General features: G+C 37.2%; 1 protein-coding gene across 1 annotated transcript in view; it reads right to left on the reverse strand.

The window, feature by feature from the left end:
- Positions 1–25,522, reverse strand: part of MAN1A1 (mannosidase alpha class 1A member 1) — a gene marked incomplete at its 5' end in the record, with an annotated part of 145,033 nt that overhangs the window by 41,109 nt on the left and 78,402 nt on the right. Inside the window, one exon of the mRNA XM_080340985.1 lies at positions 20,002–20,096. Within this exon, the coding sequence (XP_080197111.1) occupies positions 20,002–20,096 (95 nt within the window). The remainder of the gene's footprint in view (positions 1–20,001; positions 20,097–25,522) is intronic.

Raw genomic sequence — 25,522 nt, forward strand, 5'->3', positions numbered from 1 at the left:
AAAAAAAAGACAAACATTACCTTGAAAACTCAGTAAAGTTAGATTAGGCAGGATCTGTATTTTTAAAGAAAAAATAATCTTGTTCCACAATATTTTTGTAGTAATCCATGTTTTAATTTACCATACAATCAATGCTATAATACTTTAAAGTAGTGAATACGATGAAGAAGGAAAGGAGTTTTCCATTCAATTACTGAATGATTCAGTAAGTTGAAAAGGCTGAAAGTCTTACTCTACCTTGGCAGAGCAGAAAAATGACACGTATCAAACATTTCTTCTAAAAATACTTCTTAAAAAAATAATCACAATCCATGCACTAACACTCATGACCACACTTAAGTTATTCCTTGGAGGATTTTGTAAACCATGGCTGGCATCAAGTAGTCAAATAAGCTTTTCTTAACAGTAATGGGATTTTAATCAATACAATGAAAATAAGATAATATAGGATGAAATGAAACCCACATGAAAGGATTACTATTTGAAAAGAAAAAAAACCCCAGTCTTCTAGAATCCTGCTGGAGACAGAATGTGTGCTTTTTGTTCCTGAACAAGCACACACAGTTTCATTAACCGTGTTGAAAAGCTTCTCCTTATTAAACAATGTACACAAGGGAAAGTACCTTGCTATTTTTCTTTTTTTAAATTATCAATGAAAAAAATGAGGCTACAGTTTTATAAAGCATTTAAGAAAATCAGGTTTCTGTCTCAATTCTAGCAAAACATTTGGTCAAAGTTTTTAAATGTTGTTTTTAGTCATTCATTTAGTCATTTTTTGGTAAGGTGACCAATTGCCTTCTGGGTACCAGAGAGACTCTGAACTCAAAAGCCACTGAAATAAACTATTTTTTATGAGTAACTTAAAAGAGAGTCTGTCTACTCTATCAAAATGATTTCGTGACACTTATTATATTTCAAGTTTGGGACTATAAGAACAATACCCTGGCCCAAGCCCAAATGATCAGAATAAACAGAAAAGTGGAGATGGCTCCCCCTTTCTCATTCCTGTCTCTTTCAGGTAGGCAGATCACGGTGTCTTCAAGGGTCAGCAACCAGAATCCGAATTGTCTTTGATGTGTGGGTGAATGCAGGGATGGAATATAAAAGGCCGGGCTCCCTTCTCCTCCCTAACAAAGAACAACCTCTGCTACAGCTCCTGCCTCTGTGGACAGCAACAGGTCTTCTTCTAATCCTATGCAGTACCTAAGACATGTTTAGTCAATACATGACTGGTTAAGGACAAACCAATCTGTCTCGCACAGAAAAAGCTACGCAATTACAGAGGTTCATAAAAGGAAAAGAAGAAAAAATAAACCAGTTGTTTATTATAAAGCAGAGGCTCAAACAATACTGAAACATATAGTCTCCCATATCAGAGGATCATGTACTGATATGGCAGAGAATGACACCATATACCAGAGCTGCTCTGAGAAGACAAGTATTTTGCTGACTCAAAAAATGTGCACAGAAAAGATGTTTGGAGAATTCACCTAGGATTAGAATTTGTTAGAGAAGCATCCCAAAAAGCTTGCAGAAGCAGGTGTGGGGAAGGAAGTTTTAGAAATGAGCAGGCTGTTAAGTGGAAATACAAACAAGGCACATCACGGGGTGTATGAGATGGCTTAAATGTGAACTGGGGAATGAGGGTGCTGAAGGGTGCATGTTATTCAGTCATGAAAAGATCTTCCTTGACCTGCAACCTGTGCTGGCCACTGACTATATTTTAAGAAAGACTGGGTAAAATGGGGGAAAGCTTAGAAAAGAGTAACAATTATCAAGGAACAGAGAAAGCATTGCCCCCAGGCTGAGGGGAGAAAGAGTGATCTTGTTAACGGATAATAGATTAGATATGGCAATAGTCTCCTTCCAACACATATAAGGGGATAAATCTTCCACTGAAATAGTGAAGTATTTAAGTTCCAGGATAGACATTAGAGAAAATAACACTCACCCCACAAAACTTCCAGTAGTGAAGACACAGAAGAAATGGAATCAGCTTCCTTGGAAAAGCATGGAATATCCGTGCTGCAAGTCTTGCAGAAATGGCTAGGCAAACATCCATCTGGGATAACTTAGGCACAGCTTAGGTGCTCAGTACTCGAACATATGGCTTGATGACATGACTTCTGCCTTATTTTCTGTGATTAATTCATTTCTGAAACCTCCCAAAAATCTGATAAAGCAATATAAAGCTAAATCATACATCCTTGATGAGTTAAGCTTGTTGAAAAATAGCAGTAAAAGTTTTACAGCATCCTGTCCCTGTGTATTAGAGGAGGAGGAGGGAAGCAAGTAAAGCCCATAAAGAGTAATTTTTAAATGTTAAGCTATGACTTATAAAGTACCTGAGTGTATCATTTAGAAGAACCAGTCTATCGTGCAAAAACTGGGCAATTTAGCCTTCACTGAGTGGAGAAATAGAAGCAAGTTTGAACCACTATCCAAAGTTTATTTACTCAAAAGCAGGCTTGTGAACTTGTACTGCTCATGAAAATCTTGGGTGCTAGTAAATCTTAACCATACAACAGGCTGAATACTAAAATGACAGATTTAAGCCCTTGAAGACAGATCCAAAAGCTATTGGCTGTTAAAACAACGCTGACTAAAACACAGTTAAGTGAAACTCAATTAATTTACAAAATGAATTCTGGATAGAAGACGGACAAAACAGGTTATTTATGGCCTGTGTAGAATATTGCGACATGAGGTGAAACTGCACATTCTGATGTCTGTTAGAAAATATTAATTTCAGAAGAATTAAAATAAAAATGAAACACTTTAAAAATCTTCCTTGCTCCAATAGGTTTCATTGTCTAGAAAGTATGTTCTATGACATGAAATGGACAACCTGAAAGGTCAACCAGAAAGACCGCCAGATTTGCTGCACCAACCATGATTTGCTGGGATATATTTAAAACACATAGGCCTCAGCAAGGCTAAGGGTTGAATCAAGACATTTACATTAATGGGCCTTTGACAGACTAACACTCATATATTTTATACTACACAGAAACCACACAACAGGAGCACCATTACAAGATATATAGCATATGGATACCATTAAAGCTCGATTATAATGAATACTTGCCCATTTATTTCTCTGAGCACTACTGCAAGGAATGTAGCAGCAGTTTCACAGATGTCAGCTGGAAACGGTAGCCTTTCATTTAATTTGCTGAAAGATTGTTCCCTCCTATTAACTTCCTTGTAAAGATGTATCAGTGTTGTAACAATAAAAACCTAATTTTAAAGAGAAGTTTAAACCAATGAAAGCAAATTTCTGGAACAAACTGCTTAGCTGGCTCACTAGCCTCTTTTTACTTCCTTCTGAATAGCTCTTAAACTACCCCACCATTGCACAAGCGTAATTTTGTCTCTACCCTCTGCTACCTGGATTCCTATGGAGACATATACCACTGGGTTTTTATTACTGCTTGTTGGTGGGCAGCAGATTGCTTAATACAGAGCAAACCAACTATTCTGATCAGTTTTTAAAAATGTCATGGTTACACAATATCCCTTAAGCCAGGTCAGGTCTACTCAGTTAAGTTATAGTGTACTACAGTGAGCAAGGTCTGCTCATCAAAAAGCAGTAAACACAAGGTGACTAATTTTTTAATGTGAGATTAGAGCAAGAACCCCATGTATTTTGCATGCTGGTTAGGTACATCCACCTAACCCAACACTTAGAAAAGAGCCCACATCAGCCCACTGGATTAAGAAGTCAGTTTGTGTGTTTTCCACAACATGAAGACAAGCATGTGAGCTCATCCTCATGTCCTCCCTTATACAAGTCAGCCTGTAAAGAGTTAAAGGTCAGTCACAGCAGAACATGATCATGGAAGTATTGCTTGTTGTGCCATTCATTCTTAAGGTTGACTAGACAGGCATTAGCTCTACTATAGTAATTCCAAATTATATGGCAATATTAAGGAAAAAAAAAACAACAGAGATTCAGCCTACACAGCATCCAATGATCACCTTAACACTGGTAGGCTTCAGCAGCAAGAGACATACTTGAAACGCTCCCCCAGCCATAACATTGATATGATCTGGAGTCCTCAGTATAGGAAAGACATGAACCTGTTGGAGTAGGTCCAGAGGAGGCCACAAAAATGATCCGAGGGCTGGAACACCTCTCCTACAAGGAAATGCTGATAGAGTTGGGGTTGTTCAGCCTGTAGAGAAGGCTCCGAGGAGACCTTATTGTGGCCTTTCAGTACTTAAAAAGGGCCTATGAGAAAGATGGGGACTGTTGCCATAAGACAAGGGGTAATGGTTTTAAACTCAAGGAGGGGAGATTCAGGCTAGACATGAGGAAGAGATTTTTTACAATGAGAGTGGGACAACAGTGGCACAGGTTACACAGAGAGGTGGTAGATGCCTCATCCCTGGAGACATTCCAGGCCAGGCTGGACAGGGCTCTGAGCAACCTGATCTAGTTGAAGACGTCCCTGCTCATTGAAGGGGAGTTGGACTAGATGAACTTTGAAGGTCCCTTTCAACCCAAATAATTCTATGAGTCTATGATAATGCGATATTGTTAGTTCAAATGCATACAGGATTTTTAGGAACAACTCATTGCAAAATAGCATAGAGAAAATCCAGAACAATCTCAGCAGATACAGAGTCTTTGGCAATCCTTATTTCTCCTGATAGAAAAATTCAGCATTTCTTTTACAGTTTCTTTCTCAATCTGAATATCATGCTGGCCATAATAGGATAAACCCAAAGATACAACAGAGGATCAGCTTTCAAAATTATCTGTACAAGCAACTGATCATCAATCAGGAGATTTAAAAGAAAAAAAAAAAGATATTAAAAGCAACCTATCTATCAAAACTGAACAGAAGGATTCAAGTGTTGTGGATAAAGTTCTATACCTTTTAATACTATGAGGAAAACCCACAGCTACAAAAAGCCTTGAGATATTCATACATGCGACTGAATTTGCTTTTGGAGGATCTCTCAGACTTCTCCACCCACCTCAGCGCAGCTGCATGAATCATACTACTGGATATCACTTAGGGTCATATCTTATCCTACATATATACCAACTAATTCTGTGATGTGTGATCTTTGTCAGTCGTAACATGAAAGTACACAACAAAGTATAGCTAATCTACCAGAAATTTACAGTGTGATCAAACTGATTTACAGCACTGGAATGCCTAATCCACCACAGAATGACTTCAAAGAATACAAAAGACTTCAAAATATCTCTTTTTCCAAGCCATTGGATTTCATGTAACTATTCTTATTTTGCTATGTGCAAACTGAGCTTTATTACTAAGAAGGCTCATGAATCTTGTGTTACACTCGTGAGGGCACAGAAAACACTTGGCAAATCTGAAAACAAAACAATACAAAAACTTAAGATAATGACAAAATGGTTTAAAGCAGACAAAAATAATGAAAAAATTAATTGTTCACAACGATGTATCTAAACAGAAAGGAAAAAAGCCCACCAAATTTGCTATATTTTTTATTCATTTGATTTGTTCCAAAATGAATCACTCAATATGACTGATGTAATAAACTGCATTGCTGCCCGTTTTTCATTTTGAAATACAAGTTTATTTATTTATTTATTTATTTATTTATTTATTAATATCGAGAACAATATGGAATATTTCAGGATCCGAAACCCCCTGATATAACACAGGCTGTGAAACACAAATTAGAAGGCGGCGTTAAGATGGCGAACACCACCATGTCATTCACAGTCATTAATATCAGCCAACAAACCTCAGGTGATTGGTGTGTGTGTGCATGTTTTGGGGTTTTTTTTTCTTCTTTTCTTTTGGGGGGTGGGAGGTTGTTGTCTCCTGAAGTTATGCATAAAGCAAAGTCAGTATCAGATCTGCCTGAATGTTACTCTCTACCACTAAACCAAAAGAATCTCCTAGGAGGTCCTTTATAAAATTCCAAGGCTTTTATTTGATTAGAGCCTTCCTAACTCCCTTTTCCTCCAATCCCCTATATCTTTTGTTGTTGTTATGAAATAATCAAATTTCTGCTTAAAAGCTTTGCTTTGGGTGGCTCCCTGCTCAGCTTGAGCTGGATCTAACAAAAGACATCGATGACTTTGCTTCAGGCATTTAAGACCAGGTTTGTGATCTCTGCATGTCCTAAGAACAAGTAGGTTAAAGGTGCTGAGCAAATATCCACTCTTAGGCACTTCTGTGTTTAACTATAAAACATGGCACAGCAGGTAGGGAAAACCAGGAGAAACACTCTCAGCAGCTCACTCCTGAGCTGAACTATCCTGCTAATGAAGACATCCACATTGATCCCTTGATCTTAATTATTCACAAGCCCTTAAGCCATAACATACCAAGCATCCCCCTATCAGTAAGATCAGACTAATTTAAATTCTATAGCTAATGCTTTTTTCTTTAAAGGAAGCAATAAGCCAGCAGCTAAAGCACATGTGCAAGGAGTGAAAGACCTCGGTTCAATTCTCCTCCAGCTGAGCGGGTTCAAACCCATGCCTGCTTGGCAAAGGCTGTCCATGTTTTCTCCTGTTGAAATTATGCCGCAGAACAACCAAAAAGACAGATTCACCAGGCTGAAAACTCCTGGCTTTCCGTCTCCCAGAACTCCTTCTCTAACGCACTCCTAATGAACACTTCAACAACAACAAAAGCTCTAAAATAAGACAAGCAAACCCCCCAAAAGTCTTATGTAAGTAAACCAGTTATTTTAAAGTATCTGTTCCCTGGCAGTGTAAGGATATTGAATACTTTTGGGGAGTTTCCAGAGTCTGATATACAGAGATGCTTTGTGCTTTTTCCCCTTCGATTGTTAAAAATAATACTAAAGATAAACATGACTGACAATATTTTGTTCACCAGTATATTTTAGGAAATCAGATTTGATAGTTGTATAGCAAAATCAGTTAGACTGTTTAAAAGCATTTTCTCTTATCAATTCCACTGCTAGGATCCCAGTTCAAATTTTTCATCAGTAGCATTTGATTTCCTAACAGACAAGAGGCACTGAGCATGGAGTGCTCCACGATAACCTTCATGCCTCATAAAGAAGGCAAGAAGGGCACAAACACTCCCCCTCCAAGTCACTCTGTCATGCTATTCGATACGTCCAGGTATTTTCTACTTTCCCTTTGTGTTTCTGAAAAACATTTATGGATAGGTCATGAAAAATGCAAACTAATATGACCATTACAGTAATTACATTGGTTCAGTTTATTAATTTGTCACAATTAAGTCAATAACAGGGTTTAGTAACACAGTTGTATTACTTGATTAGTTTTGAAAGTGATTATCCTAAGAATTCTATTTAATTGGAAGCATCTCAATTTACAGGGTACATTAAATTCTCAGTAGCATTTTAAGATTATTCAACATATGCAGGTCAATTACCAGTAATCACTGTTTCATGCAAGTGCTTCATGAGACACTTCAGTACAACACTGGAAAATAATAGAAGAGGGTTCTAAAAAATACAACTGAACTTCAGTCCTGAAAGACACAATTGAACTTCAGTTCACATTATTATAGTGAAAAACCATATCTAACATTGAAATTGTTGAAACTGTTCTGAAAAGGAGAAAGATTATAAAAATTTGAGCAAAGATTAGAGAACAGTTGTCTACCTTAAAACAGATGATGATAATTTGTTGGGACTGCCAAATTACTGAATTGCACTAACTGCACTCATGCCCAGCTGCACATTAATTACCAGATTAGAAAGTTATAATTAATTTTCTTAATATCACTACACTGCTTTTCTTCCTTGAGTTAATAAAAACAGATTGCAATCAATCTTTGTTAATTCACACTGCAGAACAGAACCGCTATAGCTATTTCCATATGCGAAAAGCACCACATGCCTAGTTCTTGCTGTATCTTCTGACATTTTAATGAAATGTTGTAATAAGGCAAATAAATTATATATTAGAATTTGAGTTAATATAGTTAGCCTAAAAACTCCATAAGCTTGAAAATGAATTTTAGAAGAATCTCCTTAATGATAAAAATTCAGAAGTGGATAGTATTTCAACAGATTTTCAACTAGAAGAAGTTTTACTTGTAGTGCATTGTTGAAAGACTCCACTGCTGAGACTTCTAAAATTTGTCATTAGAAACCATTAAATGTTCTCCACAACTGTTTGGCCTTCACAGAGCACAAACTCCAAGAAATTGTAAGAACTAATAAAAGAAAACAACTTTATAGACACACAGACTAAAGTTCATCAGAGTTCTGATCAAGACCATTCAGTTGTATATGCTGCAAAGATAATTAATATAGCATTCAAGCAGCATACATTTTCCTGTGCCCATATCTGTGCTAGTATCAAAAGGTGTTTTTGGAAGATGGAAAGGATTATTCAAGAGTTCTCATGTGAGGGAAGGAGAACCAAGTAAAATCAATGCACATTTTTTCATCTTCCATTTATGCCTGAAAGATGTTTTATTTTTACAGCTTCACTGCTGCTTAAGAAATTATTTCTTTTATCTCCTTGCTTTCCCTCCTTTGTAAAAGATACGAACGAGTGTAAAAATACGAGAATTATGACATCATGTTTTCCAAAGAGCAGTAAACTATTTTATTCTGATGCAACAGAAGTCTTCACATGGTCAGCTTAGGTCAGAAAGGGAAGACTGAATATTCCATAGCAAATGAAGGCTGAAAATGTTTTGATTTTTTTTTAATATTTCTAAAGTCTTCCAGGAGATGGTAAAAACCAAGTAATTCTGTATTTGAGAGAACCTGGAGATAAGAAAAGGGACTTTTACAGAATACATAGCCTTCAGCAGCAAAGCCAAGTACAACCTGGTTTTTTACTTTATCCATTCTCCTGAACTGCCCTAAAGGAGCCCAATTTGCCTTACACTGCTAAATGTTACAAATATATATATATATACCTATAAAACATCTATATGTGTGTATAGATATATATACACCCCCTGAATGTATATAAAAATATGCCTAAGAATAGCTTAATTATCACACCTTCCAGAATACTCAAGTACATTAACATATTCAAGATGTTAAGGAATGGTGTATTACATGATAATACACTTGGAGTAATAGGATTTATGGACCAACTCATCCATAACGACTCTAGCATATGTCCCATTGGAGGTACTGCAGAGACGCAGAGAAGTAGATCACCCAGACAACCTCAAAAACATCAGAAGGGAAGGCGAAGAGGAAGGGGAAAAGGAAGGGGAAGGGGCTGAAAAACAGCCAACCCAGAAGCCTCAGAAGACGTATGTGGGACAACGTATCCAGTAGAGTTCCCAAACATTAATTTTCACAAGCTATGAAACCGAAACATTGGAAAATATACTCAGAGAAGCAACCCGTAGACCTAGAAAACATGATGCATCCAGGATCCAGATTCCTCTTTATGGAAGACATGGGGAAAAGGGCAGAATCACAGTCCAGCAGAAAAAACTTCAGAGGTGAAGTTCACCACTGGTGTGGTTCTCCTCCAAAATAAAAACGTATTAAAAGCAGGCAGCGAGCATAGAAAAGGAATAGCATGGTTAGAAAATACATAAATCAGAACAGGATCAAAGATGGATTACAATAGTTCTTGATTTACAGAAAACACACAAGCAAAAGCCACTGGGTGATCTCAGAAACTTGTAATAAAAACCTCCAACTTAGATTAAGGATTCAAATAAGGTCTGGATGCTGAAGAGATGCTAAAAGAAGCGACGTAGCTGTTTTCCAACCAAAGCCAGAGCTATTACATTGATTAACCTGTGATAATGGCAAGTAAGTACAGCACTACCAGTATCTGTATTTAACGCTAAGATTATTGTTTATAAACAAGGATGTGTTCTGTATTCAGCTGGGTGTATGAAGTTGGTCATAAACCTGAGCAAACTCAACTAATGATAAGCAGTTATGCAAGCAAGAAAGACAATAGTTCTTCCACCATTTTAAGATTCCTGAAAAGAAAGGAAACCCTGCAAATCTCACCAAATGCTAAACATAACAATTAACATATAATCAACTTTAATTTCTCTTAAAATCTAATGCTAAATATCATTCTGTGTGAATGTACTAATTTTTCTGACATAATGGACTGATTGCTAGAGAAAAAAGCCTGGTTTATGCTGATTTGTTGCTTTAAAGTTACTCTAAAAGATTAAATGAAAAACAGCAATGAAAGAGTACCTGATGTATTCATGAAAATGGATATGCCATCCATTTCAGAAGAACAAAAGATGTCATAGGTTCTTGCAACTAGTCAAATTAAAATTCAACATGCTTATAAAAATGTCATAAAAAACACTCATCAGCCTTGGTACAATGAAATTGAATACCACAAAATTTAAGTTTCACAGTATTAATAAGATTATGAAATACTATAAAGGGAAGTTTAAAATTCAGATAAGTGAAACAGTTATTTGTGATATACATGACACAATGCAACTGCATCAGTTACAGGTAGGGTTTCAGCTGTCCAACTGGGAGGCTGTAGTTTGGAGGAGGTTAAGGAGAGATCTTCTCATATCAGCAGTAATAAGAAACATATAATGATGAATAAAGATATACCTATATATGCACACATATATCTATGTGCATATTTGCAACAAAATATGTACTTTGAGAAGTAACTGCTGGAGAGAGTCCACTGCAGGGCAACAAAGATGATTAAGGGAGTGGAGCATCTCCCTTATGAGGAAAGGCTGAGGGAGCTGGGTGTCTTTAGCCTGAAGGAGACTGAGGGGTGACCTCATTAATGTTCATAAATATATAAAGGGTGAATGTCACGAGGATGGAGCCAGGCTCTTCTCGGTGACAACCAATGGTAAGACAAGGGGCAATGAGTACAAACTGGAACACAGGAAGTTCCACTTAAATTTGAGAAGAAACTTCTTCCCAGTGAGGGTGACAGAGCACTGGAACAGGCCGCCCAGGGGGGTTGTGGAGTCTCCTTCTCTGGAGACATTCAAAATCCATCTGGACACATTCCTGTGTAACCTCATCTGGGTGTTCCTGCTCCGGCAGGGGGATTGGACTAGATGATCTTTTGAGGTCCCTTCCAATCCCTAACATTCTGTGATTCTGTGAAGTATTGACGGGAATTATGTTTTTTTCAGTGAAAAAAAAATGTAGTCTTCTGTGAAGATGACAGGTGTATCTGTTCACAGTAATGATTTCAGAAAATATGTACTTAGCAACTCTTCTTCATGCTCATTATTTTAGGACAATAAGAATACAGAGTAGCTACAAATACAAGTCACCTATTTAAACTAGCACTTATTTTAGAACCTAAAATAGTCCTTACTTTTGATGCTAAAACCTTGTTCCTCTAGTCTTGTAATGCTGAACAGGTATCACACCCTTATGCCAACAATTCAGTCATACAAAATATAGTACTTGGTAGGTGTCAGTCCTTAGTATCCACATCATCAAGAAGCTTACAGCAGAGTAATTAATAAACACACAAACAGAAACAAAACAAACAAAAATCCCAAACCAACAAACCAAAACAAAGCCCATCCCCAACAAACAAAAACATTTTAAAAAACCCCAAACAAAACCAGAAACAAAATCCATAACTTTCCGTTTTGAAATTATTATTTTTAAGAATTAATTACTCAAAGTGATAATTTAGCCAGGCAGAAGTATTATCAAGATGCTTAAAGTAAAGCAATAAAAAAACCCAACCAACCACCAAAAAAACCCAAAAAGAATTAAGAATGACCTGCTCAATCTGAGAATTTAGCCAGGTAGAAGTATTAAAGTAATTCCAGCTAAAATACACAAACAAAACACTATATAAATGCCTCCTCTCCCCTTCTCGTGGTCATTTAAGGAGTTCCCTAATGAGAAAGTAGTGATGAGTTTTGCAGGCAAAATCCCACAAATGTACATACATGCATCAAATATGCAAAGTGAATAATTTGTGTCTTTACAATTCGTCCATTAGAAAATTCTTAGGTGAACAATCCCAACACAACTACAATTTTTGGCTGATGTGTTTCCCTGAGGTGACTTGAATTGTGGAGGAAGTGACTGAGAACTGCTAGTGCTCATTTATTTAGTCTGGATGAATTGATTCCCTTTCCTCTGAAGGAAGCCTCTTCCAACAGTCACACTTGGTCTATTATAAGATTATCATTTACTGGACACAGATTGAAACCAGGACATACACAATACAAGCAATTGAAAGGGAAATGATATTTAACCAGTGCAAAGATGAATGTGCCTACACTCAGGTGTTGGAGTTCTCATCACAGTCAACATGGTCAAGGAAGGGCAGCCCAGCGGGTCAGGCACTAGGCATTTATTTCAGGGCAGGACAACTGTTCCTCAAGCTACTCAAGGACAACTGCTCCTCAAGCTTTGTGGTACCTGGCTCCTAATGTTCGTAACGGGAGCTGGTTCCTGCTGCGCCGCTAAAATGTACAAATGTGCTTCATCTTGACCTGAGCCACATCCTATGCATCTTCATGTACACCTCCAACTCTCAAATGTGTTTGGCAACTCAATACTAAGGGTTCTCTCACATCTTCTAGGCAGCAGGAAAGTATGTCACACAAATAACTTCTCGTTATCTGCTAGTATCAAGGTGACAGCAGCAGTTATCCAGCTAAAGCAAGGGCACAAGCAACACCAATATCTATATACTGATTCATAAAACCCTATTTTCAAGAAGCGCCATTTCAAAATCTTGCAGGCAATTTTATCTACCAGGAAGCAAACTAAGGATCCGATGCAGCTTTCCCATGCTTGTCACTACCCACTCCCTGTTACTGTGTTTCAGCAAGGGCCTGGTTCATTTATGACCAGGCTAGTAGAAAATTTGAAGTGCCTGGTTGGTACATCCCACCTACTGGTACATGCCACAAGTGACTGGGCTGAACTTCCTACTCCTGGTCTCTTCTAGGGCAAAACAGAGAAGAGCATAACATGCTTATCCTGACTCAAGTCATCCCCTCCCACTCTTCCAGCACAGAAAACTTTCATATCTTCTTCATAATGAATACCTGCACCACTTCCCATTCTTTTTAAGCCATCAATACAAAAATCTGTGAGGGGAAGTTTTTGATGCTCTGAAGAGAGCGTCTGCTGTGGAAGGGGGCAAAACCCACAAAGTGAAGACCAAGACCCTCCAGTAACCAGCTGGGTCTTGTGCGACTGTCTGGCACAAGGATTGTTCTGTTTAATAAAAGAAGACTATCTATTGTTATAATTACAGAGATGTACAAAGTGCTTGCAATCATACATTTAATGTTGAGGAATCACATTACTGTTATTCACATAGGGTTTTACACAGATGAGTACGATAGTGATGAACTTCTAAGTATTCATGCTCATATTACAGTGCACTAATAAACTGTGGGGAGTCAGTGTTTAAACTTTGAATTTGGGACCAGAATCTCTTTCTTTTGGCTATAAAGACAGTACTAAAACTGAGAAAGATATCGTGCAGCAGCAATAATAGATCCCAAATTCCTCCTGTGATATTGCCAGAGGGCGGTCTCCCACACAAGTTCAGCATTATAATATTGAATTGAAGCGGTTGTTTGAATAATACAGCTTTACATTATGGGCTATCACCAAAATAATATTCCTCCTCCACCTGCTGCCAAACAGATATGTTCCTTGAACAACCTCTTGGAATTTTTCTTGTATTTTTATAACAAGATTTTTTTTCGTTGCCTAATGGCAAATCAGACACCACCACAGGTCAAAAGTATCTACCCTGAAAACTGCATTGATGTGTACTAATACCTACAGTCAGAAAATCTTAATTTTAATAACACACTCAGACCCGGCATTTTTTTGTGTGTGACCATGGAAGAATTATTTATAGAAAGCCAAAGGAAAAAATGAAAGTTGTTTGTTCTTTTTAAATGAAATATAAATTTACTATAGTTCATTTGATTCTTGCTGAATATAAAGTCATGCAATGCAAAACAGGCTACTCATTTCAAACAAGGCAAAGACATGGCAAGCAGTTTGCTTACTGTGATGTTCTAAAACAATTAAATTGGTAATCAGATGGCATAAAACATGGTGATATCAAAATGCCCAAGCACAGAGCTATTTTCTCAGGTTTATTTTGTACCCAGTACTGACTCAAGAAACGTAGAGTTGTTTATGAATCACACAATGAATCAGTGGGTTAACCAGCAACCAAAATGGCAGTACTGAAAAGATGTACCCTTTGCTGAAATCATTCTTGTCACCAGTTATTTATAAATTAGGACAGAATTAATGCCCAGAATTCAAAAAGTTAGTTATTTCAATTATTTGCCTAAGGTCTTGTTTAGTCAATGGAAAGAGATTAGTATCTCTAGAAGGCAAATCATTCTATCCCAAAACGTATGTCTAACTCCAGATAAATAATTTTTAGATAGGTAAAGTTCAGCTAGGATTTATCTCTTTGCATCCAGTGCTAACATAAATCCACACTGTGATCCAAACGCCTGAAGGACGAAGTCTGGTTTCACTTGGTCTGTTTGGCTAGAAGGAAAATTTCAGTGTTTAACTTAACATCCAACTCATTCTTGTTACTATTACCACTTCAATTTATGACATCAGTGAAGCATTTGCCAAAACCACACTCACAGTGCCTTTACTAGGCATGCAAACTAGACTACTTTTAGCTTTTTCTTCTAAGGTAGTTTTGATTCCTTCCTCTCAAATTATATCGAAGTTAGACAGAAGGGATAAAATTAAAGATGCCATCTAAAAACAACTCCTGCATGGTCCTACAATGACGAACTGTGCAGACAATGCAAGACTTACCTTTTACAACCCCTTTAAAAACCAGGTTTTTATTTTCCAAAGATAGTCAGATTTTAATAATAAGCTTTATTTAGGTCTAGTATTTTCATTTTAAAATTTATTTTAGACACTAGAGTTAGCAGAAAATTTAATTTAGCCATTCTGACGTAGGACAAGTAAAAGCACGAATCACTAATTCTCTTAAAGAAGATAGAATCATACATATAACTTGAGGCTTAGGAAAAATTTGGAAAATAATGTAACATTCACATTTCAGGCATTTCTGATGGTATATGCAGAGGCATTAAGTGGTCCAAAAAGGTTTAATGAATTTATGTGTTCGGTTCCTTTCTTCATAGTTTCAAATTTTTCCACTCCATTATGATTCCTTCACAAATGATAAAGGAATATACTCTTAAGTGCATTGACTATTATGTTTTTAAAGTCCCAAAACTCAAAGAGAACCGTTCTGTTATCCACTGAAACCTACATATTTTCTTAAGAATACTAGAGTTCTTCTAATAAGGTAGGACACTAAAGACATTTTGAAGGCTATCTATTTCTCAAGGCACATGAGACTCGAAACATGTTCTGAAACGGGGAATCACTTTGTAACTTTTAAAATATTTTCAAGGAAGTTCTGTTGTCTGAAGATCAACTTTTCATACCTCAGTGGCTGGTTTATCAGTCACATTTCCTCCTAAGGTGGAAGGTGCTCACAGATAAGCACCTTCAAATACCTGCAACCTAAAATATGGCCTGTGCTCTGAAATACCAGAGTATATGCCCCAGAAGAGAACACCACCTGTGCCTGTGTCACCTGGGCAGACAATGTGACATTTTAGCATAAAATCCCTTGCAAAAGCCACCAGGCCCTGGTGGGCAAGCAAGACTGGTGGATGGAGCCATCCTGCTTGGTGCAACTGCCATGGAACAAGAATCTCATCTGGTGGTAAAACATAAAGCATTCAAAATAAAATATTATGGGCATATTTTTCTTTGTTATTCTATTTTTTTTCAAGTAACATGTGAGAAAAAAAGATTGGTTTTTGAGGCTGTGCTGAGGGTGTATCTTATTATGAATCCACATGGTGGCTCTGAGGGCTCAATAAGTCCAAGAAGTGCTTGATCATACCATGAACGCTTTGAGGCCTGGAAAGGTCTGTGACATAACTTAAATATTCTGTACAAAACGTGATCATTAAAACCCCAATAATTTAGGAAAAAAAAAAACACACAAACAAAAGAGGACCTTGCTTTAAAATCCCAATAGAATAAATATTGCAGTTTTGTCACTTCCATCCTCAGTTACTTACAAATGAGTAACTACTTTGTTCATATAATGTAGCAAGTCCTCTATCTCACTTAGTAAAATATATAATATCGAATTCAATTCATGTCCACTGTTTATGTATAATCAATGCTAAAATATAAAAGGCAAAAAGTCCTAGGCTGATGTCTGACACAGTAAATATTTAATGTTTATGTCGAGTAAATCTTATCACACAAATTAATCCAATTTATCTCAAACTCCTCCTTTCTGATTTCTGTTAGGCTCCCCTGCTCTGACCTACTCCACTCATACTTCAGAGCTTTTCCTTCCATACAGAACATCCTGTGGTCCCTATACCTATACATTACTTACTTCTGTCACTGAACCAGTGGAGTAAGCACAGTATCCCCCTCAGCCACCACAACATTTGAAACTGGCTGGACATCCAAAAAACCCATTTCTAGTTTGTTCTGTTTCCAGAAATAAAAAATTTATTACTTAGCCCAGTTGAAAACGTTTTCATTAAGGTAAAGCATTGAGTATTTTTCAAAGTTTCAGATGCACTTCAAGGTTATATGATACATTGATTCTTCATAAAAAGCCAGGCACCTTAATGTCTACAGTATTGCTACATGGCAGCACACAAGGGATCATAAATAACCTTAAAACAACTATTCAACTGGTCAACATACAGAAAGCAAACATTTTATGGAAAATGGTTTTTTTTTTCATATAAGAATGCTTCTGGGCTGCTTATTAGAAAGTAGCAATGTGGTCTCATTGGAACTAATAGTGACTAAAAAAAAAAGGGGTGAAAAAGTGACATAAAGAGACAATTTTCATCCAAAAGAGAAAAACATTGTACAGGATCTTGTACTGATAAGTTTACTCCTGATCAATCCAATAGACTAACAACAAACTGGATTCTTATCTCTGTTTCACAGCTGGGTGTCATCCAATAAACACAATCCCCACACAGCTTCCTTTTTAATAGTTACAGGGGTAAAAATAAATAGATACATGAAAAGGGTTACTTGATCCTGCTAACATGATGCAAGCTGGGTATCTGTTAAGATTACTGAAATCAATAAGAGACTTATAATTTCAGATTTTTTTAATTTCTATATATCTGAGAGGTATATTACAGAAGTGCACAAGCAATTTGACCACTCAGTCATAAATTATTTGAAGTTTTCAGAAAAAAAGGAAAATGAAAATTTTACCAAGAAGAAGCCATATTGTCATGGCTCACTGAGAAGAAAAATAAAAGCTCATGAACTAGTAGTATTTTAAGAAGCTGTTATAATTCCTGTTTTAGAAGTACTGAAGACGAAGTATCTAAACAAAGGATTTAGGTGAGGAAGGAAAATAAATAAACAAATAAATAGATAAAGAAAAGTGGGTTTGCAGCTTGTGCTCCTTATCCCCAAAAGAAAACCAGAAATCTGTTATGCCACCACCACTTCATACACTTTTTCCCTCTCCAGCCTCTCTTTGTACCAGTGTTTTCAGCCAGAAGAGTCAATAAGTGCTATACAAACTCGTTACTCAAATAAGCAAGTGAGTCATAAAAGGAACTACAAATTTGGCAGTACAAGCAGAAGTGAGAAATGTTGAAGATGCAGAGCAACACCAAGAACACCAGAAATAAGGAAATGCAACTGAAATGTTTAGAAAGAAATAAAAGGAAATCCCAGTACTAACCACTTAAAATGTACCTTGGAGACAAATGGAAATTTTACAAATGCACTCAAGAATTGGCTAATAATTTTAGCTGAAGAATAGTACAGTGAACTTTTTAATATATTTGATAATTAGGGTTCCACAAACAAGACAGTATGTGTCCCATGGTCATTAAGTTGTAAGGAAAGAAACAGGATGAAGAAGAATTGGGGAAGAGTACAAGGCTTTAGGTGTATGCCTTTGGTATATAAGGACATACTCAGGAAAAAGTGCATATGTATGTTTACACACAGAGGCACTGAGGAGAGAGCAAGTCTGGCTATGATGATACAGGACGAGCAGAGAAAACAAACTATTTTGCAAAGAACATTTCCATAGTGAAACAAATATTCAGATCATCTGCTAATCCAAAAATAGTAATTTAAAAATAACCACTGACACCCACAATCCATTGTGAGTGCTCTCCAATTTGAAGCATAAATCAAAATAAAATGAAATAAAATACTAATCAGAAATGAGGCGTATTAGGTCTGTAATATATGCAGGCTTCAGTAGCTTAGCATCTCCTAAGCCTGGATGACAGCTTATTTGTTTACACACAGTATTATGGAAGAGTCATCTAGTGAAGGTCAAATCTAGACAGATGTGCAAGGATTCAGAATGAATAACCAAGAACCCAGCTTCTAATGTAACTTTTTCTGCCACAGCACATGAAGTTATCTCGGCAGAGATCCTTTTCCACTTTGGTGCCAGATAAGAAATTAATCCCTTTTGTACCATCACCTTGTAGTGTCTGTGGTTGACATCTGCAGTGCACCACAGCAGCTGTTGTGAGAAGCTTGGAATAAAATGATAAAGACCAATCACAGAATTTGGACTATTTGCAAAAACTATTGACATATTAATAAATAAGTAGGGATTTAGGTAAGAGCTACACATAAGACAAATTATCAGCCTAAATACCTTAAATATGTTTACATAGACTACGTAGAATAAGGTACTGTTGTGTTGCAATTACAAACGTATGCTATGGTGTCATACTCAGAAGTTTTAGTAAAGGCTTAAGAACAAATAACCAACAAACTTCAAGCTGTTGTGCTACTGAACTTCTGTAGAACTCATTAAAGTCTGTTGAGAAAAAATCATTAGTATGTGTGAACGTAACCAAAGTCCAGGGATCATCACTGGTCAGCAGTTAATCAGCCCCTTCAACATCAAGAAAGTTCAGGAGGTGCTCACTCCCTCCTGTTCCTGCACACAGAGCTGCTTTTTGCTTCCTGCCTCACTTCTGTTTGAAAGGAAGGCAGATAAGCTGATCTGACCTGACACACCAGGGGTTTCTGTAGGACTGGCTCTGGGGCGTTTACTGGGAAGCCTGAAGCAAACACAGCCAAACAAGCAAATATGCCAGCCTATGTCCCACTCTGGAGAAAAGGTGTACCCATAAAAATACAGAACAAGCAGAGAACAGTGGAAGATACTGACTGTCAAGGAGGGAATTATGCAAAAATACACAACAGAACGCCAACATGTGTCCATGTGAAATTTTTCTTGATCCACTTTCTTGTAGCAGGTGGTGCTGGGGTTCATTTGCAGCATGAAGAAAGCTGATATGTCCTTAAAAATACACAAATATACCCCACAGGTCTAAGTTTCAATATTCTTCCCCAGGCAGTGCAAAGACAACATTTTTTTTACCAGCACAGTATCAGCAGTAGCAGGCCTGAGACAGACCAAGGAATTGCTGACATGTGTCTGCAGTCAGATACCAGAGGCCAGGGGTGACTGCAGGAGGGCACACGTCTCCCAGAGCAAACACACAGCTGCCTTCAGAGCACAGCTGGCCAAAGAAAACCCACTCCCCTGGAGAGGTTGCAAACCAGCAAGTCTCTTCTAGCAGGTATGACTTTTGTATCTTGAAATGAAGGACACATTGATACTGCATTTGAGAACAGGTGAAAATAAGAGCACAAAGTGGCTGGAAACATTATCCTTTCAGAGCAGCACATGCCCTTTTGCTCTTAACCCGCCTATAACAATGCTAAAAGCCATGAAGGGCTTCAGGAAAAGTGATGAGCAACATACTGACAAAAAAGCAGTCAGTTCTGAGCTGAATAAATGTATTTCTATGTGCATTCTTGTGCATAAAATGTGTATCTACTTAAATTTTCCAATATAAACTGTAGAGCCTAGGATATTATATCAACTTTTATCTAGCTGGAAAGAAAAACTGTGCAGAAGTTCTAATAGTTCTGTGGTGAAGACGGTTTCGACATAACTTTTTATATGAGCTAGTCATCAACAAGCAGTTATTTTACCTCTTGATATTAAGCAACGCCCAAGGTATCCCTGTGGGAGTGTTGAAAGCAGGTAGCAATTTCTCTCCAAGCTCCACTGCCTTTTTTCGGAAAACCTGGAAGTTAAGAAGAAACAAAGTGTTGGAAAACACACTGTTGCTCCCACTTAAATTAATTTAGATAATACCATTACTAAGCATATGGTATAAGTCATCTCAGCATAATGAAGTGTCCCTCTTTTTTTAGAGTGATGTCAAAAGAACAAAGCTGGGCAATCCATTTTCCCTTTCAGACAGTAACGAGGAACTCACACAGCAGGATCACACAATGATGATGTCCAGACGATCCACATCTGGCATGACCAGCATCAAGCCAGCCGTCAGCATGGCCAGACCTGTTCCAGTTTGGGCAGAGCTGCTTGTGCACTCCCCATGGTGCCTGCAGTGTGCTCTGGGGTTGGGGAGGGGGTACATTATCTGGGGATGCTGCTGGGTATCAGTATCAGATGGGTATCAATGCCATGATTACTCCAAAAATTGGAATATACCCCTACAGATAGCTGAGATTTAACTGGTCTTTAGCAGGTAAAGAGTTTCAGATTACATCTTAAAAAACAGAAGTGGAAAGACCTCAATTGCTTAACATGTGCCCACAAGAATGACAAACAATTTAATATCAGGAACTTTTATGTTCAGAGTAATAGTCACAAAGCTAGAACAAAGAGTATTTTGCCCTCCTTCAACTGCCAGCTAAACTCAGGTTACATTAACCTGACTTTTCAAGCCCTAGTAAGAGAGTTTTTAATTAGAAGCAATATTGTTCCAGCTTAAATATAGAAACCTATTTAGTGGTTTCAATATGTGGATGTTCGAGGCCTATTTGCTCGGAATTACACTGGGATCTTGTACAACACTGAAAGGGATTATCCCAGGTATAGTAGCCAAAATAGCAAAGTCACCTTTGTTGTTCTTTCTTTCTAATAATGGCTTCCTTCAGTTTATTTTTTCCCTCTCAGACATATTTATGATGAATTTTTATTTATTTATGTATCATAAATCAACTTGTACATCTGGTGCATCTCATGGTATAGCCAAGTACGGTACAGTAAATTTTTGCAGAAAGAAAAAAACACATATATGTTTCTGTGAATATATAAATAAAGAAATTTGCTGGTCAAAATAAGGTAATGAAGAAAATTCTTTCCACACAAATATAACATGACATCTAAAATTCCACTTTCCAAAAGCCACTTAGAGTAAAGGCTTTTATTATTGAAAAAAATAAATGATGTGGAGAGAATATAAAACTCCAGAATAATCACATTACCATAAAGAAGCTCCAGACTACCCCACAGTCCATTCATATGACACAGATCTCAAGATTTCTGTGACAACAATCTAAGAGTCAGAATTACAGTACAGATATTTTGAGAAAGGTTAAGTAATTTGAAGCCAAATTATGGTTGGAGTCAGAAAACTTTTTCAAGTGGCTTGCATATGAGTGCTTGTAGAAACTTGAAGCAAGAAAACAGGGAAAACCACTTGGTTGGAAATCCCTTCATAATCCATGTTATTTCTGACTTCTCAGTTTATCAGTTGTGTGGATTCTACTGAGAGTTAGTTATGGATTTGTGGTCTTTATCCAGCACAGAATTCAGTGTCCCCAAGGGTTAAAACCTTAAGGAACAGTCAGAAACAGCTGATAGAGAACATAATTATCTCTCAGTAGATCTGCTTGAGAGGAGCAAGGGACAGCAACCCCAGCGGGAGCACATGAGATTTCTCCTCCTGACCCTACACAGCCACATTTGTTCGCCTTGGTCTGTTGAACCCAAACCTACGCTTTGCTCTTTCAGCACAAGAGAGGCCTCCTCAGCCTTCCACAACATGTGGTGCCACCAACTCATGCTCACCTTGGTATCCCTGTCCTGAAACACTGAAGTATTAACAGGAGAGCAGCTCTGACGACCGCTCCAAGCAATGGGCACACAAGGACCTCAAGTACTGTAAAAGCATCTGCTGTGCAGCGCGAAGCCCTATCTTCTGCCATATGTAAAGGGGGTAGATATTTTATGGAATGTGGTTAGAGGTGCCATACATGTTCATTTTAGATGTGTTTTTAAGGACAAAAAGCACACACATGTTTAACCATAGAAGTGGCAGCAAGGCTCAGTAACTGCTGTACCTTACAGGCTGTGTTAATCCTTCCTAATTAAAAAGATCATATGCAAGCTCAGAAAGAGGTCTGTTACAATAATTGCTTCTGGACAAAAATGTAACAATTTGGTATTTGAATTAAATATTTGAGGTACAGCAATAATGCTTTACTTTCAAATACTTCTACTGTCATATATTTTTTCAATTCTATTGTATTTCTTTTATAGATTAACAACTCAATTTCTTTCAAAATAAAATTGCCTACTTCATGGAAACGTCAAAAATAATGGTTGTCAAAACATAAATATATCCAATAGGAAGCAGTAAGGAAATATTGTTCCCATATGGATATGCAAGGAAAATGTAATTCACTCCTGATAAAGACAGTGCTTTGAACACCAGCAACAGAACACAGTGAAGCTGGGTATTCCAACTTCTTTCTTGTCCCTAATGAATCTTTTCCAATATAGTAAACAATTTTCTTATTAGGCAACTAGGAAAAGATAATTAAAAAAATATTTTTAAACCATCATGCAATTTCAGAACAAGTCTTGAGGTGAAGATGGGCTTCTCATTTACAAGATAATTTCAACAGGTTATTACTAATGCATGCTAGTGATTCTCCTTCCCCTCTAAAAGTTAAAAAAAGAAAAGTCAGCTATGGACTATATTATTTTATCTCTAGGGCTAATTTAACATGGCTAAACAAATGACTGGTAAGTCACTATCTATTAAGTAGAACAGTATAGGCAATAATGACAAGACACAATAAATAGCAACTTCATGCAACAAAGTTATGCTCTTTCAGCAAGGGTAAAATGGTGAAGATTAGAAAAGGAACCACCGTATTTTCCAATTTGCAGCTTTAAAGGTTAAAAATAATACAAAGAGTGGGTGCTGTAATTATTGCAGAATGTCCACAATGTTCATTGTATTTTCTTTTTGCAGAAACTTCTAATATTGAACAAGAAATAAATATTGTAAGGTTGTAAGTAAGGTTTTTTAATAATAAAAGTAAATAAATAAAAGTAAATAAACAATAGAAACTTCTAGTTAATATCTCTATTGCTGACATGAATTTCAACTTTTTGCCAAGCCCTAATCTCTCCCCACTATCACTCAGTCAAGTCATATTTTGGTAAGGAAAAGTATGACAGCTGTTATTGAGATACACCAAGTAAAGACAGAAATGACAGAGCAGAAAAATGAGAAAACATTATATGTAATAAAGGAAAATATATACAGCAAAATTTCCCATCAAATGGCTATCTTGAGAGGCTTGAGGACCCTTGCTGGCTTCTCCCCATGGATGCTCAGCCAGCAGTATGAAGGCTCACTTACACAAGGCACTCTGACGGGATCAGAGCCGGCAGAAGCCGTCACAGTCCCACGCCTGCACCCACCTTTCACCCCACATTCCCACACCTGGCTGAATTCTCACCTGCTAAAAGTCTACAAACCACTCCCAAGATCTCCACTCTCTATCATTTCTAGATTGTGTACTTTTAAGGAAAAGGGACTGTGGAGTTATTTCCCTGCCATATCAGCTGTTCCTTTATCAGGTGATGCAATGAGTGAGCCACACTGTAATCAATCCCTTCTTTTAAATTGAGGATTCAGAGGAGAACATTGTGGCTACTTTTAAACAGCAACTAAAACACTAAAAATTGCACTGACATTTAACTCGGCTGGATACTACACTACAACAAAGAAGACTACCGTAAGTGCAGCATTGTGAGTCAGGAAAGAAAATTATAATTGAAACCCGTCAGAAATACATGATCAGTACGTAACACTATAAAGTGATCAGGTAGGACATTAAATGCTTTCTCAAGCTTTTCCTCTCTTACCTAATTTTTTGCCAGAAGACAGATTTTGGATTCAAGATAATCCTTCTTTTTAAACTCAAAGTATTATTAGCGTTTTTTAAAATGTTTATGTCAGATCTCTAATGAACTTGTATGATACTGATACTCTCTTTGTGAAGGTCTTGTGTAAGAAAGTCTCCTCAATGGAATAAATACACAGACATCTTCACACTCTGCAGTCCTACTCATTAAAATTAGCACTAAAACCAATTAGACACTTACTATAATCATATAATAGATTATACAAAAGATAGAGTTACTACATTTTCTATTAAGATCTGTTTACATTAGCAGGCTGTTGATCGTTAGTTAACTAAGCTCAATGCAGCACCTTCATTGTCCTTTGAGTTACCAATCTCAAGTGCCTTATACAAACACAAGCGTCACACCAAACCCTGTCACCATTGCCCCAAGCCAGCAATACTTCCAACAACATTTGAGTACGCAGAAACATGTAAACAAGAAATCCACCTCTCTGTCTGTTCCTTCCACAGGCAGCACACATAGCAAGCCAGGGAGCAAAAAATCATTTTCCCTCTCTATTAGATGTTCTTAATTATTTTTTAAATACATATACATTTTTGGTCTTCATAGGAGAGAACAAACTGACTGGGGAGCTTCCCCCACCACACCACCATTGCATAAGCTGCCTTTGCACAGCACCGTACCTGTACAGGTCATGATTCCCAAAACCAAGAGTCATCCACTTCCTCAGGAACTACAATCTGTGTCTTTCATTCTAGTAGGACTGCCAGCACTATTACCGAAAAAGGTAAGGGAAGTAACCGCATTCACATATACAGTACTTCAGTCAGCAGTTTTCCTACAGTAATTGTTTGTCTAATAAAAATTTCTTAATTTCTCTCAAATGTGACCTTAATTCAGTGAGGTACTCTTGCTTAGAAAAGCAGTTTGGGTACGGATTTTTTTTTTTTGTTCTGCTTACTTTGTGCCATTGGTGCAAATGTAGAGGCTTTGGGTGTGAATTAGGACACAAACTTTGGATGAAAACAAAGTTGTGAATTTAATGAACCAAGTTTTTCAAATAACCATCTAATTTAAAGCAGTTACTTGCATTCGCTACACAACCTTGTGTCATGCAGATATCAAAAGTGTATTTTGTAATTTTTTTTAATGGCTTTAGAGAAAAAGTATTTTTCTTTTAAAGGAGATTGTTAAAAGAGATCATACATTCAGAACTCTGTTGCTTGTGTTAGAAGACCCAATCCCACAATCAATCAGACTTTGCAGACTCTTGCGTCTATTATCAAATCTCATTAGGGAAAACAGTGTTCCAACAGAGAAATGAGGATCTGTCTGCAAAGATGCAACCACAGGGCTCAGACCAGAGCTGTCATTTGGTGAGCACTGGCTTTCATTACAGTGCAAGAATGTTATCTCCTCTGGATAAACAAAAACGTTTCCTCTAGCTGGAATGACAAATCCCTTGGAAAATGTTAGATTGCCCCATCATAGAGTTAATTGCTGTTGCTAATCAGGAAGAAAACATAGGGAACA

The sequence above is a fragment of the Nesoenas mayeri genome (genome assembly GCF_963082525.1).
Source record: "Nesoenas mayeri genome assembly, chromosome: 3".
NCBI classification, from domain to species: domain Eukaryota; kingdom Metazoa; phylum Chordata; class Aves; order Columbiformes; family Columbidae; genus Nesoenas; species Nesoenas mayeri.